The 15,238-nt window shown below is 42.2% G+C and overlaps 1 protein-coding gene across 11 annotated transcripts in view; it reads left to right on the forward strand.

Moving 5' to 3' along the window:
• Ctnnd1 (catenin delta 1) overlaps positions 1 to 13,939 on the forward strand; it is a 51,396-nt gene extending 37,457 nt beyond the window's left edge. For 3 of the 11 annotated variants that reach the window (XM_085834723.1, XM_085834722.1, XM_085834732.1), the window contains 13 exons: positions 575 to 692; positions 1,655 to 1,808; positions 2,198 to 2,215; positions 2,652 to 2,720; positions 4,057 to 4,184; positions 4,490 to 4,640; positions 5,424 to 5,616; positions 6,068 to 6,182; positions 6,729 to 6,816; positions 9,561 to 9,623; positions 10,985 to 11,088; positions 11,447 to 11,533; positions 11,820 to 13,939. In XM_085834723.1, the coding sequence (XP_085690849.1) occupies positions 575 to 692; positions 1,655 to 1,808; positions 2,198 to 2,215; positions 2,652 to 2,720; positions 4,057 to 4,184; positions 4,490 to 4,640; positions 5,424 to 5,616; positions 6,068 to 6,182; positions 6,729 to 6,816; positions 9,561 to 9,623; positions 10,985 to 11,088; positions 11,447 to 11,533; positions 11,820 to 11,831 (1,300 nt within the window). In that variant the 3' untranslated portion in view covers positions 11,832 to 13,939. The remainder of the gene's footprint in view (positions 1 to 574; positions 693 to 1,654; positions 1,809 to 2,197; positions 2,216 to 2,651; positions 2,721 to 4,056; positions 4,185 to 4,489; positions 4,641 to 5,423; positions 5,617 to 6,067; positions 6,183 to 6,728; positions 6,817 to 9,560; positions 9,624 to 10,984; positions 11,089 to 11,446; positions 11,534 to 11,819) is intronic. The other 8 variants (XM_085834724.1, XM_085834726.1, XM_085834725.1 and 5 more) reach the window with 8 other exon arrangements.
• Positions 13,940 to 15,238: the final 1,299 nt, after the last annotated feature.

Below are 15,238 nucleotides of genomic sequence, written 5' to 3' on the forward strand. Positions count from 1 at the left end.
ATGACCAAGAAGCAAGTTGGGGAGGAAAGGGTTTATTTGGCTTACACTTCCATGCTGCTGTTCATCACCAAAGGAAGTCAGGACTGGAACTCAGACAGGTCAGGGAGCAGGAGCTGATGCAGAGGCCATGGAGGGATGTTCTTTACTGGCTTGCCTCCCCTGGCTTGCTCAGCCTACTCTCTTATAGAACCCAAGACTACCAGCCCAGGGATGGTCCCACCCACAAGGGGCCTTTCCCCCTTGATCACTAATTGAGAAAATGCCTTACAGTTGGATCTCACTGAGGCATTTCCTCAACTGAAGCTCCTTTCTCTGTGATAACTCCAGCTGTGTCAAGTTGACACAAAAATAGCCAGTACAGCATGTTTTTCAACATGACTTCACAAGCTTGAGAAAGCTCAGCAGACAGACTTTCAGTCAATTTCCAACTGCAATACCTTGCTTTTAAGTATCAACTGCCTATTGTACCGAGTAGAAAAGGTTTTAAGGAAGCTTTAGATGGAAATGAAGAACGATATCTGTGGGGGGCACTTTATGGATTTGAGTCCTCTACTGAATTTTGTGTTTCCCTTAGGAACGTAAGCTCAGAGAGGAGTGAAGCCCGGCGGAAACTTCGGGAATGTGACGGCTTAGTTGATGCCCTAATTTTCATCGTTCAGGCAGAAATTGGGCAGAAGGATTCAGACAGTAAGGTAAGTTAATGAATGACTAAGTGAATTTTGTTCACTAAGGCGCCTGTGGTCCAGACCTACCACCTTAGGCTATCAGGTCATATAAAATATTTATTATGCTACCCCCTCTCCCTAAAATGGGCGTTTAGTTTAGACAAAGAGAAGCGTGTGTGTGTGTGTGTGTGTGTGTGTGTGTGTCTGTGTGTGTGCAAGTACACAGAGAAGAAGCCAGGAGAACATTTGTTCCTTGTTCGTTCCACCTTATTCTTTGTAGACAAGGTCTCACCTTGAGTCTGGAGGTTGTGTGCTTTTCCTAGACTGGCAGCAAGTTCTTCAGCAATGCTGTTCTTTTTTTTTTTTTTTCCTTTCTTTCTTTTTTTTTGTTTTTGTTTTGTTTTTTGTTTTTCGAGACAGTGTTTCTCTGTGTAGCCCTGGCTGTCCTGGAACTCACTTTGTAGACCAGGCTAGCCTCGAACTAAGAAATCCACCTGCCTCTGCCTCCCGAGTGCTGGGATTAAAGGTGTGCACCTCCACGCCCGGCCTAGTGCTGTTCTTATAGCACTGATTTATAGGTGCATTCAAGATCATGCCAAACTTGTTGTGCAGCAAGTGCTGTTGATGACGAAGCCGTCCCTTCAGCTCCAAAGGTAGTTTTCTTTAGGTGTGTGTGTTCCGTGTAGAGTTACGCTGCTTAGTAGTCTTCCACATTATATATTTTCTTAGTAGGGAAAACAGGGACCTAAGTGTTGGGTCACCAACTAGTTGTAGAAGCCAGTACATGTCTATAATTAGACGACCTGTTAGCATGAAGGAAACAAGAATTTTGAGGATCTTGGGGTACTGACAAGGCAACCTGAGAGAAGATGGATTGAGTTATGCATTTAAGATTGATATTTTAATACTCAAATCATGGAGACTTAGATTTTCTTGGAAGTTATAAGCATTCTCTTTTCCAATGAACCTTTTTGTTTTATGTCCCTAAGCTTGTGGAGAATTGTGTTTGCCTCCTCCGGAACTTATCATACCAAGTTCATCGTGAAATCCCACAGGCAGAGCGTTACCAGGAGGCCCTTCCTACTGTGGCTAATAGTACTGGGCCACATGCTGCCAGTTGCTTTGGGGCCAAGAAGGGCAAAGGTGAGTTTTGCTTAGTTCCAGTTCTTTAATATGGGACAAGAGGAACACTTAGCTTTATAATAAATAGTGTGGAAGTCTCCCTAGTAGAGATGTGTTGTTTTGCTCTGTTGCTCCTCCCTTGTTCTACATGCTTTGACGGGTGGTAATGGTGGTGGTGGTGGTGGTGGTGGTGGTGGTGGTGGTGGTGTGTGAGGATGGTGACGATTGTTAGTGAATTGGCATCTGGGGCAGTGAAGGACAAGAACTCAGCTACACCGGGGCCTTCCTCCCTATTCCTCCTCCTTCTCTGCTTTCTTGTGTACTTGCCCATGATCCTGTTGACATCTTTCTCCTGCGTTTTCATTTCTCTCCTCGCTCGCTCGCTTTCCACCTTGGTGATGCACTGGCAGATGAGTGGTTCTCCCGAGGTGAGTGCAATGTTTTAAGGCGCTTGTCTCCTAACTGCATGGTTTGCTTTTTACCGTTCTAAAATCTCGTGTTAGCCTTCCCCGGGGATGCATGTAGGAAGACTTAGCTGAGGGAAAGCATTGCAATAAGTTTAAATCTTCTGGGTAGTGGTTTTACATGTTGTTTCTGGGCAGCAGTCCCTGTTATCAGAACTCAATTAACAGCCACAGGAGTGGTCATCCTTTTGTACAGTCTACTGCCTGTTTTGGTCTTCCTTGTTTCTGCATCATCCTGTTGGGACAGTTATGTGTGGGGTTTCTCTTCTTTTGCCTCTTTTGATGCTGCATCTCTGATCTGAAGATTCTAACTGAAGGATGAAAAACTGTCAGGTTGAATCTTTCCTTTTTTAAAAAAGTTTTTTCCCCTGTTCTCTCCACCTTTTCTCCATTTTCATAGGGAAAAAGCCTACAGAGGATCCAGCAAATGATACAGTGGATTTCCCTAAAAGAACTAGTCCTGCTCGAGGTAAGCTACCCTCCTTATTCTCCAGAGACTTTGGATACGCTAACATGTTCTGTGCACTATGTTAATATTTCTCTCTGACTTAATGGATTTGAGGTGACAGTGAAAGTGTTGGGAAAAGTCACAGTATTTAGTCTAGAGCCAAAACTAGGCTGAGTATAATGGTGCATGCCTATAGCCTTAGTACTGCAGGCAGGAGGATTGCTGCCAGTTCAAAGCCTTGTGGAGGTACAGAGGGAGAGCATGCCTCAAATAAATAAATAAATAAATAAATAAATAAATAAATAAATAAATAGAAAAGAAAAGACAAGACAAGACAAGACAAGACAGAGACTTAGCTCTCTGAATGGCCACTGCAGCTTTTGGATCTTGAACCTTACTGTTAAAAGATATGTCTTTATCATACTTTAGATGTTTGGACCCAGTATATTAATGAATATAAACTTGCTCGCTTTCTATAAATATAAAAGTTGTTAATTAAATTATGTTAAATCTCGGGTTGTCTATCATTTAGTTGCATTCATGATGGGGAGAATGACCAAGTTAAATTAGAAATACTTTGTTTTACATGTTGAATCATTAAGCCTGGTTGCTTATGGTACAAACAAGTCTAAAGTTAGCTATGAGGTACAAGTCAAGGAGAGGGGAATTGAATACGACTGAGTTGATGTCTATTCTCTTTTTACCATGGATTAGTTGCTGTTTGTTTGTTTTTGAGACAGGGCCACACTGTGACCCTGGTTGTCCTGGAATTCTGTCTGTAGATCAGGCTGGCTTCAAACTCACAGAGATCCGCCTGCCTCTGCTTCAAAAGTACTGGGATTAAAAGTGTATGACACTGCTTTGGGCTAGAGTAGTTATTCTTAAAGCATGGGATCAGCCGGGCGTGGTGGTGCATGCCTTTAATCCCAGCACTCAGGAGGCAGAGGCAAGTGGATTTCTGAGTTCGAGGCCAGCCTGGTCCACAAAGTGAGTTCTGGGACAGCCACGGCTATACAGAGAAACCCTGTCTCGAAAAACCAAAAAAAAAAAAAAAAAAAAAAAAAAGCATGGGATCAGCTGGGCATGGTGGTACATGCTTGTAGTCCTTACTCAGAGATTAAAACAGGAGGATTGATTGTGAATTTGAAGCCAGTCTGCTTGACATTGCAAGACAGTGTCTTAAAAGACAAAACAAAAACCTCTAAGAAAAAAGAGACATGAAATCAAGGCTCTGAATTTGCTTATGACTTAATAGGGAAATTGCGGTGCCTAATAATGGAGAAGCAGCACTGCAGGCAGCCGGAGCTTGGTTTGTAGGCACTGATTAGTAATTTCTGTCTTGCCCTTTCTTGTGCAGGCTATGAACTCTTATTTCAGCCAGAAGTGGTGCGAATATACATTTCACTCCTTAAGGAGAGCAAGACACCTGCCATCTTAGAAGCCTCGGCTGGAGCTATCCAGAACTTGTGTGCTGGGCGTTGGACAGTGAGTACCTCTAAGTAAATGGATTTGGGGATGGGGGTGTAGATAAGTAGTAGTTTGTGCCGGGCGTGGTGGCGCACGCCTTTAATCCCAGCACTTGGGAGGCAGAGGCAGGTGGATTTCTGAGTTCGAGGCCAGCCTGGTCTACAAAGTGAGTTCCAGGACAGCCAGGGCTATACAGAGAAACCCTGTCTCGAGGAAAAAAAAAAAAAAAAAAAAAAAAAAAAAAAAAAAAAAAAAAAAAAAAAAAGTAGTAGTTTGCTACTCTGTAATTTTTTTACCGCTTCCAATGTGCTCATATTTCCTAGTATGGCAGATACATCCGCTCTGCTCTTCGTCAGGAGAAGGCTCTCTCTGCCATAGCTGATCTCCTTACTAGTGAACATGAGCGAGTAGTGAAAGCTGCTTCTGGGGCACTGAGAAATCTGGCTGTGGATGCTCGGAACAAAGAGTTAATTGGTAAGGATTTGAACCAGTGCCTAGCACAGTGCCTGGATTCCAGCAAATGTTTAATCATATGTTGACATCACTGAAGAGAAGGATACTGTAGTCTTCCATAGTTTATGTTTCTTAGTGTTGAAGGTTCACGGTTTAGTGCACCTTAAAAAAAGCAAGAAGTGATGATTCTTCTAGAACATTATAACCACTATTATTTGTTGAATATCTGCTTTATCTATAGGCATTGTTAAGAACTTTTTTCTTTTCATTTGCCCAGAATTAAACTAGTTACTTAGTGGCAGAGTCCAAGTTCCTGATTTTTTAAAAAATTCATAAAGAATGTTATGCCTTACTGGGCAGTGGTAGCACATGCCCTTAATCCCAGCACTGGGGAGGCAGAGGCAGGTGGATTTCTGAGTTCGAGGCCAGCCTGGTCTACAGAGTGAGTTCTAGGACAGCCAGAGCTATACAGAGAAACCCTGTCTCAAAAAAATAAAATAAAAAAAAAAATACTACGTCTCATAGATTATCATAAGATAATACTGAACATACTGTTTTCATTAGTGTGTCTGAAGAGACCAGATAGTATATTTAATATCCAGCATTGCATTGTCTCTGTTCACTTGAGGAAATAGATGAAGGGCAGTGAGTTTATGGCTGTCTCATGTTCTTTGCCCCTTTGAGATAATCTTTTGTGATAATGGAGTTGGTTTGTGTGGCTAGAACTTACACTTGGCCTGATTCCTGAATCAAGTGTATTGTGAGCCTCCTCCTGACCTTTTTTTTTTTTTTTTACTGCTGTAGGCAAACATGCTATTCCTAACTTGGTAAAGAATCTGCCAGGAGGTCAACAGAACTCCTCCTGGAATTTCTCTGAAGATACTGTGGTCTCTATATTGAACACCATCAATGAAGTTATCGCTGAGAACTTAGAAGCTGCCAAAAAGCTTCGAGAGACCCAGGGTATTGAGAAGCTGGTGTTGATCAACAAATCAGGGTGAGCTTTTACTTAATCACAGCTAAAAGAATTTGAGTATGAAAGAAGAAAGAAAGATGATAGCACTCTCCTCCTCTTCCATTCTGTGAGATTACATCCCCTTCCTGTGACATATGGAGAGGTCTTGATCTATTTTCATTCTTCATGTTTGTCTATAAATTGGCATGGATTGTTATATCAAACTATTTATGTCAGTGTTTCAGGATTTGGTGAAATTTGACTCCACCCATTTTTACATTTTTATATCCTTGTGCTGTTACAGCAGTAGTTCTCACCTGTGGGTTTCAAGTTATGAAGTAGCAATAAATATAAATTTATGTTTTGGGTCACCATAACGTGAGGAACTATATATAGCATTAGGAAGGTTGAGAACCACTTTGTTAGAGAGTATAGGTTCTAAAATTCCCTGTTCTGAAAACCAAACTTTGTATGGCGTTACTTTGCTTCACAGGAATCGTTCAGAAAAAGAAGTCCGGGCGGCAGCTCTTGTCTTGCAGACAATCTGGGGCTATAAGGAGCTTCGGAAGCCACTGGAAAAAGAAGGGTGGAAGAAATCAGACTTCCAGGTGCAATAACTCTTGACAGAAACTTTGACTTTTCTTCTCTTTTACTCCTATATGTCTTCGGTTTCTTCTAAGTCCAAGTCTTTTCCAAGATAGTAAAGACACTACTTTTTAGTACAGTGGTGCTCACAGTTTATTTTTGCTGAAGTAGTTCTACTCTCTCAATGTTGAACATACAGTAAGTAGATGGTGCTGGTAGTAAACAGTGGTCATATATGGCCACTGTGAGTTTGCTTCCTGTCTTCTCAGATCCTTCCATGTACTTAGCATTCTCTGATCCTTATACCTCTGTCCCCCACTAGCACTATAGATATGTGCTACTGCCTAGACTCAGATTCTTTCTGAGGAGTTACCGCTGTCAATAGGCACCTAGCATCTAAACCCTTTAGGAAGAATGTGTGAGTGAGGGCTTGGGTAGGTGAACGTGGAGAAGGAAACCCATGCTCTTTAAGGGCTTCTGAAGCAGGAGGTGTATGGTTAGGAGGAGGGGCCAGGAAGAAGTGGGTGCCTTCAGGTTTCTATGACACTGGGTTTTATGTTTGTCTCCAGGTGAATCTAAACAATGCATCTAGAAGCCAGAGCAGCCATTCATATGATGATAGCACTCTCCCCCTCATTGACCGGAATCAAAAATCAGGTATTGTAACCAAGCAGTGCAGCCTTCTCTGTTTAGTGCTCCTGGAATTCTTTAATGGCTTATTAACTAAGAAATGGGACATGTATTTATTCTAAATAAGTTGGACCCAGAGTAGGGGAATAATGTTTTACATCATAATTATAGTGTGTAAGAGAATAGGTTTGAATTTAGGAATCTTAACAAAGCAGTAAGGGGTGTGGTGGTGCACGTTTATAATCCCAGCTAGCACTCTGAATTGGGGAAGGAGGATCAGTAGTAAGTCAAGGCCAGCATTGGCTACATGACACCCTGGCTCAAGGGAAAACAAAACCAAAATCAAGATAGTTAGTAACCTGAGTGGGGCTCCTTTAATTTGCCTGTGAGCTTCAAGTTCCCGGAGAGTGAATCAGTTCTCTGTTTAATCTCTTCCTCTCTTAAGTTTCTATTCTAATGACTAACTAATCTGGTTAATTATTAGTGCTTTTCTAGTTGGAAAAAATAAAAACCATTGACAACCAGAAAGTCCATTATTTCTAGTCCCAAGAAAAAAAACCCACTGTTATACTGTGTGTATGATTGTGTTTTTGTGTTTGTGTGGTATTGGGGCTTGAATCCAGGGCTTTCTAGGCAAATTTTCTGTGTCCCTGAGGTAGAGCTTTTTAAACTGCTTTATCATGGATGAATTATATATTTAGTATTATATATATTTTTCTATTTCACTAAAAGTATGTACTGTAACCTTTCTTATCTTAAGATAAGGCTTTTGGCTTTTGATTCCACCCATGGCTTTTGGAGTATGGTGTGAGGACCCCAAGATTCTTAGACTTATGTGCCAATGGCATAGCAGCAGTGCTTGCTGCTGGCGGCCCAACATAGATGAGGTAGTGACGCTATTCTGAACAAGTCATTTTTATTCCCACCTATTCTACAGTTAGAAAGTTACCTCCACTTAGGCGCATCCTAGATGGAGCTATAAACGTCATATTTCTACCCCTAAGTACACATTATTTGGATGTGTAGTGCTATGGATGAAATGGGAAGCTCTGGCGGATTTCTGAGTTTGAGGCCAGCCTGGTCTACAAACTGAGTTCCAGGACAGCCAGGGCTACACAGAGAAACCCTGTCTCAAAAACAAAAAACAAAACAAAACAAAACCAAAAAAACCAATTTTGACTGAGTGTGGTGATTCATCCCAGCACTTGGAAGGCTAAGGCAGGAAGATTGCCCTTCATTTAAAGCTATCATGGGCTACATAGGGGGTTCTAGGCCAGCCTGAGCTGTAGAATAAGACCCTGCCCCCAAGATCCCAAAGGAGAAAAGTACAGCCCAGAAAATCATACCCATGTTTCAGAGCTTGTAACTTCCCACTACTGAAAGGACTTTCTCTAGAGCTATCAAGTGGCTCAGCAAGTAAGTTCACTTGCTATTGAGCCTGACAGGAGCCTGAGTTCCATTGATGAGAGAGAACTGACCCCTGAAAGAGGTCCTCAGACCTCTGTATCCATGTTATGCTGTGGATGGACACGGACACATGGACATACACACTCACTCCCCCCCCCCTCCCTCCTACATGCACATTCATGCCCATGCACACACACACAGTATAATAATATAATTTTTCAAGGCTTTTATGATTATATAAGTGGTGATATAAATGTATTTTTTAAATACACATAAATAATAAAATGTGTTAATTTTTTACATTTGCATAGTTCTGTAAACTGTTCTCTCTCAGGGAGACAGTGCCATAATATTTCAAAAATCTGTACAAGTAAATGTTACTTAACCCGTCTATTTTTTGTGGGTTTCTTGATGCAAAGTCTTACCATGGTTGCCCGGAGCAGGAACTTGTAGTGTCTCTGCCTTCTAAGTGCTAAAATTATGAGACTATGCTCAACTTCAGTCTGTTCTAGTAACCCAGAGTTAAAAGTGATCTATAAAAGTGTTCAACAGTGCTCCCCAGCTCGGGTTTGTTTTTTCATTAGAATGTATTATTGTATATGATGTGTGTTGTGGGCACGTATACTCTGGCCTCAAGGGGAGGTTGTTCTTGTAGTTATACCTGACTTCTGGGTTCAAACTCAGACTGCCAGGCTTGTGCAGCAAGTGCTTGAGCCCCTTAGCCACCTTACCAGCCCACATACAGTGCTTTTTAAATTGAAGGCATTTATGATGATGCAAAAAAATATTTCTGATGTGGAATAGGTGTTTACATTTCTGAATATAGTAATATCTGCTCATTCCATGCCAGTGAAAGTCATTTGCGTCCTCATTTATTTCATATGTGTGTGATTGAGGACGAGGCAAATGCTTTATTTACTATTGAACTATATCTTTAGCTAGACCCTTATAATTTTTAAGATTAAAGGGGCTTTCAGATGTAATGGCCCATATTGTTAAAGTCGTCCCCCCTCCCCCCATTTATTCTTTAATTTGTTTGGGTGTGAAGGTACATAGTGGAGGTCAGAGGGAAACTTGAAGGGCTCAGTTTCTTCACAGGTTGTTCCCAGGGATACATTCGGCCATCAGGCTTGACAAGTGCCTCTGAAAGGTTTCTTGTATTTGGGTGTCTATAGGAAAGGGGTCAGAATTCTGCTAGGGCTTTCCTAGAACTGTAGGTTGTGATTAGTCTTGGCACAGACTATGTGCTGAGTAAAACTATTGAATAAAGGCAAGGAAAGATGGCACTCCCAAAAAAAATGTCTACTTTATATAGATTTTGATGTATTGGATTTTGACTTGGATAACTTTCTAATTCCATATAGATAAGAAACCTGACCGGGAAGAAATTCCAATGAGCAATATGGGGTCAAACACAAAATCATTAGGTAGGTGGTGAATTCCTGTCTAATGTTGCAGAATAGTGTTTAATTGGGGTGAGTAGGAATTCTCTCTCTCTGTACAGGGTCTCAGGTCACATACTCAGGTCTTGAACTCACTACAGTTGAGTCTGATCTTGAACTCCTGATCCTCCTGCCTCTACTTCCCAAGTGCTGATACTATAGATATGCTCCACCATACCTGACTTACCATTTAACATCCTGAAGTACAATGATTGATTATCTCATTTAAAAGGAGATCTGAAAATATAATAAAATTTGATCAGTCTACTCTTTTTCTACATTTTCACATATTGCTGTGGATGGGACAACCTTGAACTTACAAAACTTTTAAAACACTTTTTCTTTTTTGAGACAGGTCTTTCTGTGTATTCATGGCTGTCCTGAAACTTGCTTTGTAGATCAGACTGGCCTTAAACTCACAGGGATATACCTATTTCTGCCTCCCCTGTGTTGGGACACTATCATGCCTAGCCAATTTATTTTATTCTGTATGTATGAGTGGGATTTTTTTGCCTGCGTGTATGTTTACCAGGTGGCTCATGCTATCAAATGTCAGAATCCATAGAACTGGAGTTAGGGATAGTTATGAACCACCAAGTAAGTGATGGGAATTGAATCCAGGCCCTCTGCAATAGCAAACTGAACTGCTGAACTATCATCACCTTGAATTCTTGATAGATCCTCTTCTTCCCACATATGTTCTCAGAGAGTCTCGTGTGGCATATAACTAGTATAGCCCTAACTCTCTTTGTTCTTTCTCCCTACTCTCTACTGGTCTTTTTTTTTTTTTTTTTTTAAACAAGATTTCATAGCCCAGGTTAGCTGAGGATGACCTCGAATTCTTGTGCCTCCTTCCTATTTGCTATTCTATCATTCTACTTGGGTATATGAAGGCTTCTATGGGAATGTCCTTCCCCTTTGTTCTTCTAAATTCTTTTCATTCCCAAAAGCTAAACTCAAGTTGTGTTTTGCTTTATCAGTTTCTTTCAATTGTTAACATATTTCTGTCTTCTCTCAATTTCAGGGCTGTATCTCTTTTGTAGGCCAGGTCTCTTTAGTATCACTCACCATAGAATACACTGTTGTTTCTTGTTGTTATTGCTTTGTTGTTTTTGCAGTGGTGGGAATTGAATCTAGACTAACCACTCTACCACTGAAGTACATCCCCAGTACTGGGTATTTCTCATACATCATCTTCCCCATTATACTCAAGTTATGTGTAAGTCTTAAAAAGCACCGGTGTTTAATATCTTGTTGGTGCATCTGAAACAGCTCATTCTCAATCTAATTCACATACATTGTATACTAGAAGGAATATCTTATTTCTGTGTACTTTCTTCCTCTAGATAACAACTATTCCACACTGAATGAGAGAGGAGACCACAACAGAACACTGGACCGATCTGGGGATCTGGGTGATATGGAACCATTGAAGGGAGCACCCTTGATGGTAAATCCTTGTTATGTATTGCTGTGTATGAGGCTAATACTATTTTGAAACTGTATGATATATAAAATGGGGGGGGGGGGAAGAGAAAGATAAATCTTTTTTGGTAGGTGTTTCTTTGATGCATCTTGATGTTTCTTGGGATGTTTCTCATTGGTTGTGTGGATGTATTTTGCAAGCGTTGCTGATGTCACTGACACTAACTAATCTGCTCTCTAGTACATCTTCCTGCTCTTGCACTTACCTGTACTCTCTAACAGTGTTTGTTCACTTTACAGATGTTGGGATTCCCCTTCCATCTGGCACACACTTAGAGAGTCTTACCTTGGTTGTCTTACTAACAAATTGCATGTGTTCACAGCAGGACGAGGGGCAGGAATCTTTGGAGGAAGAGTTGGATGTGTTGGTTTTGGATGATGAGGGGAACCAAGTGTCTTACTCCCCCATGGTATGTCCTCCAGTCACCCCTAAATGGTCCTGAGGAAGGAGGTTCCTGTGTGCCTACTCTTTGCCAATCATGCTGATCTGATCAGGCCTGCGATACTTGTTTGAGCCACATGGTACTCAAGGGTTCTACTTCTGTGATCATGACCTCTTCCAAGGCTGGGATACAGCGGATGAGCTGATTCTATGTTGTGTGCTGCTTTCCTGCCTCCAGATTTGCTCAGCTGTGTGTGTTTCTCCTGTTGTCCTGTTCTCTGCCTTATTAACAGCCTTCTCTTTTTTCCCTACAGCAGAAGATTTAGCACCACTCTACCTGCTCCATATGGGCTTATAATATATTACTTTTATTTTTTGGTGGTGAAATGGACTGATGATTTTTTTCCTTTCTTCGCTGGACTATTGTGCCAACTGCCAGGCTGACTCCTACCCTTGTAGCCCAAATTGGCTGCCGACATCCGTGAATTACCTACATCTTCCACTGAAGTTTAATTGTCCTATCCTCCCAGACCCTACTTCCAGTTTTCCCCCAAGAAACCTGACTCAGTTATTTGCATATCTTGAGAAACTGCTGCAGATTAGCTCTTTTTGCCAGCCTTCCCTGGAACTCTCGGCCTTGCATAGAGGGAGGGAGAGTGGAACTCTCTACTGGAAGCAATGGGAAGAACTGAAAATTACACGCTGTCTGTTCAGCATTCTGACAAACTGATGACTTTTAATCAAGACTATTTTTTCTGGTGTGGGGGGAACTTTTTATTTTGTTTTGGATGGGGAAGTGTGAGTTCTTCCCTTATCCAGTGGCGATTTTTGAAGCCAAGAAGGCTGGAAACATTGGCACATTCCACCTGGCAAGGGCCCTCAAGTAAGTGAAGTACTCCCCAACCTCAGAGTGAGAACTCTTGTTCCACTTGTTCGAGGCAGGGACCACAAAGGACCTACAGACTCCATCTCTCTGTTAGCTTCAGGACAACCTTGGGGTGCTGTCCTGACCAAGGCTGTCCTTAACCCTCCTCTCCTACCCTGTGATAAACCTGCTAACTTGACCTGGCCGTTTTGCAAGATGCTTTGTAAAAAGGAGAATGCCATGGAACCCCTTGGTTGAGAAGAAACAGAAAGATTGTCTATTGAGAAGATGAACCTCTAGGAGGAATGTACATGAAGTGGTTAGTCTGAAACTGGCAGGAAGCTTCAAAGCTGGCTTTCCCCAGCCCCCTCACCCCATCTCTCTTCTTCCTTTATAAGCTTGTCCTCCCTCTCCTCCCCTTCTCTGGATTTGTTGGCCAACTTACAAGACTTGTACATAGCTCCTCCCCCTTTGCCCTTGTAAGGTAGGAGTTGCCCTGGCTTTGCCTCTTCTTTGTGCCTTTGGCCTGGGGTGCATCTCCTCCCTCTCTTCCAGGTGCCTTTCTTTGCCTCTGCAGTCTCATTTGTCATGATTTTGCAAGTTAGACTTTGTTATTTTCCTACCCATTGTTGACCCCCCAGTAGCTGAAGCAAAGGAGAGGAGTGGTAACTTAGGGAACTTCAAGTCCCTACTGGGTGTTGTTAAAGCCTCTGACACAGCCACAACAGGCTTCTGCTTAACAGTGTACAGTTGGGATTGGTGAAAATCTATCCTGATAAGTCTCAAAGTGAGGCTGTTAGGAGGGAGTGCTGTGACTCTGACTCCTTAGTCGTCCTCAGTTCCCATCATCTCTGAAAGGCTACAGGGAATCAGGCCATGCCTCCATTACACCCTTTACTGTTGTAGTGAGTGTTACAGCTTGGCTAGAGAAGCAGCTACTATGTGGGTGCAATCTTTTTTTTAACATTTTCCTTATTTGTTTTCTTTCCTTAATCTAAAAGCTCTATTCAATGCAACTGGAATTCTTTATCCCTCTTGTCCTGTTCCTTAATATATTGAGGCTATGGGGTAGGAGAAAAGTGCACAGCCCACCAACTCCTTTTCTTATACATTACAGTCGCCCCCCTCCCTGCAACCTTTGCTTCCTTCCCATTTCTTCCTAGTCCCATTTCCCTTTTCTGGTAAAAAGGAGCTCTGTGCTCTCTGTGACCCTCAGAGTACACTGCACAGGGGAGCCTCCCCCACCCACATCTATCTGCCTCTGGTTTTGGGTTCTCTTGTCCTCCTCTGCTCTTCCTGGTGCTCTTTCTTCTCGGTGGGGTGTGGGTAATAGAATAGCCATGGGCTTTGGGGACCTTTAACTGTTTTTTTGTTTGTTTGTTTTGTTTTTCCTTTTTCATTTATAAAAACACTAAACATTCAATTTCAGCAAACCAAAAATCCTACCCTCCCACCGAATACTACTAAGGGGCATATCTTCTGCTCTGTATCTTTTCTCTCTCTCTTTCTCTTGTTAATGCTTTTAAAAACAAATGAGTTTTTTATATAAATAAAAGTTTTTAAAGTGTGTGTGTGGGAGGTCTGTGTCATTTCTTCACTTCCAGCTGCACTTCTTCCCTCCTTTCCTTCTTGGTTACTTTGGTGCCAGTGTTGTTTTTCTATGCAGAGCAGCCAGAAGGCGGTTGGTTGTCTCAGGATGGGCTTACTTTAGTTTCAGTCCCAATTCTTATGAAGGAAGGTTCTTTGTAACACCCTCCCACTCCAGAGTCTTCAAAATATTTAATGAGTGGCTGAAGTAGACATGGGAACTTTCTGCTATTAGAGTTAGGAAGTGAAGCGCATACACTGGCTTCCCCATTCTCGGGGTTCTCGTACGTCACAACAAAATCAGCACTGAGCAGAGCCCTCTAACGCTTGGCTCTTTTGAACACAACATACCAAATCTAGAAGATTAGAAGCTAGCAGTCCCAACAGCTACCTTAGTAAATGTGAAAGATTTCAAAGTCCTCTGCACGAGAGCACTGATCACAGATCATGGCCCTATGGAATCGGTTGGGTTGTTTGATAGGACATCCTGCCAAATTGTATATGGTTAACAGAAACCGGATCACTGGGGGTTATCTTTACTGCAGATACCAAAGATTCAGACTCATGGAAAGACACTTTTCCAGGGCCCTTATGTCCTGTCATATAATTTAAAGATCTCCAGAGAATTTGTATAAAATGCTTATTACATAGTGACATTTTCAATCACTGTATTATAAAATTATTGGTCTGTTCCCAGTGATAGCCCAGGATCACCACATTATACAAGATGTAAGAGCTTTTGGGGGCTGGTGAGAACCGGGCAGCTCCAGCAGTGGAGCTGTGGAGATTAAGGCTTGGCTTGCACTTACACCTGTAGTCTTAGAGCTGAAAAATAAGATACAAATCCAAAAACTTCAGCATCTGCTCTGCTGCAAAGGTTCTGTTTTTATGTAGAGAAAACTGGCCACTGGTCAGCAACTTTTCCTCACTGGTATTGAGTTAGATCAAAACCCTGCTGCAGGCTGGCCTTAGCTCATGATCCTCCTGCCTGTCTCCTCGGTGCTGGGACTGTAGGTGCCAATCACCATGTTCCGCTACAGAGTTTTCAAAGGTCTAGATCAAGCCAGCCCTAGTGGTACGCACTGCTGCTAATCCCAGCACTCGGGTGACAGACAGACACCAGCCTGGGCTACATAGCAAGACTTTGTCTTGGTCAGTCAATGAATCAGTTATTCATGCTCAGACCTAAACTGAAATGTTGGACTGACCTATAAGCGCCAAATATGGTTTGATTGGTTTTGAAAGCCAGGGCCTCACTGTAGCTAGCCCGACCAGTTTGAC

Source organism: Mus caroli, unplaced genomic scaffold, assembly GCF_978045245.1.
Source record: "Mus caroli unplaced genomic scaffold, Mus_caroli_1 scaffold_2, whole genome shotgun sequence".
NCBI lineage: Eukaryota > Metazoa > Chordata > Mammalia > Rodentia > Muridae > Mus > Mus caroli.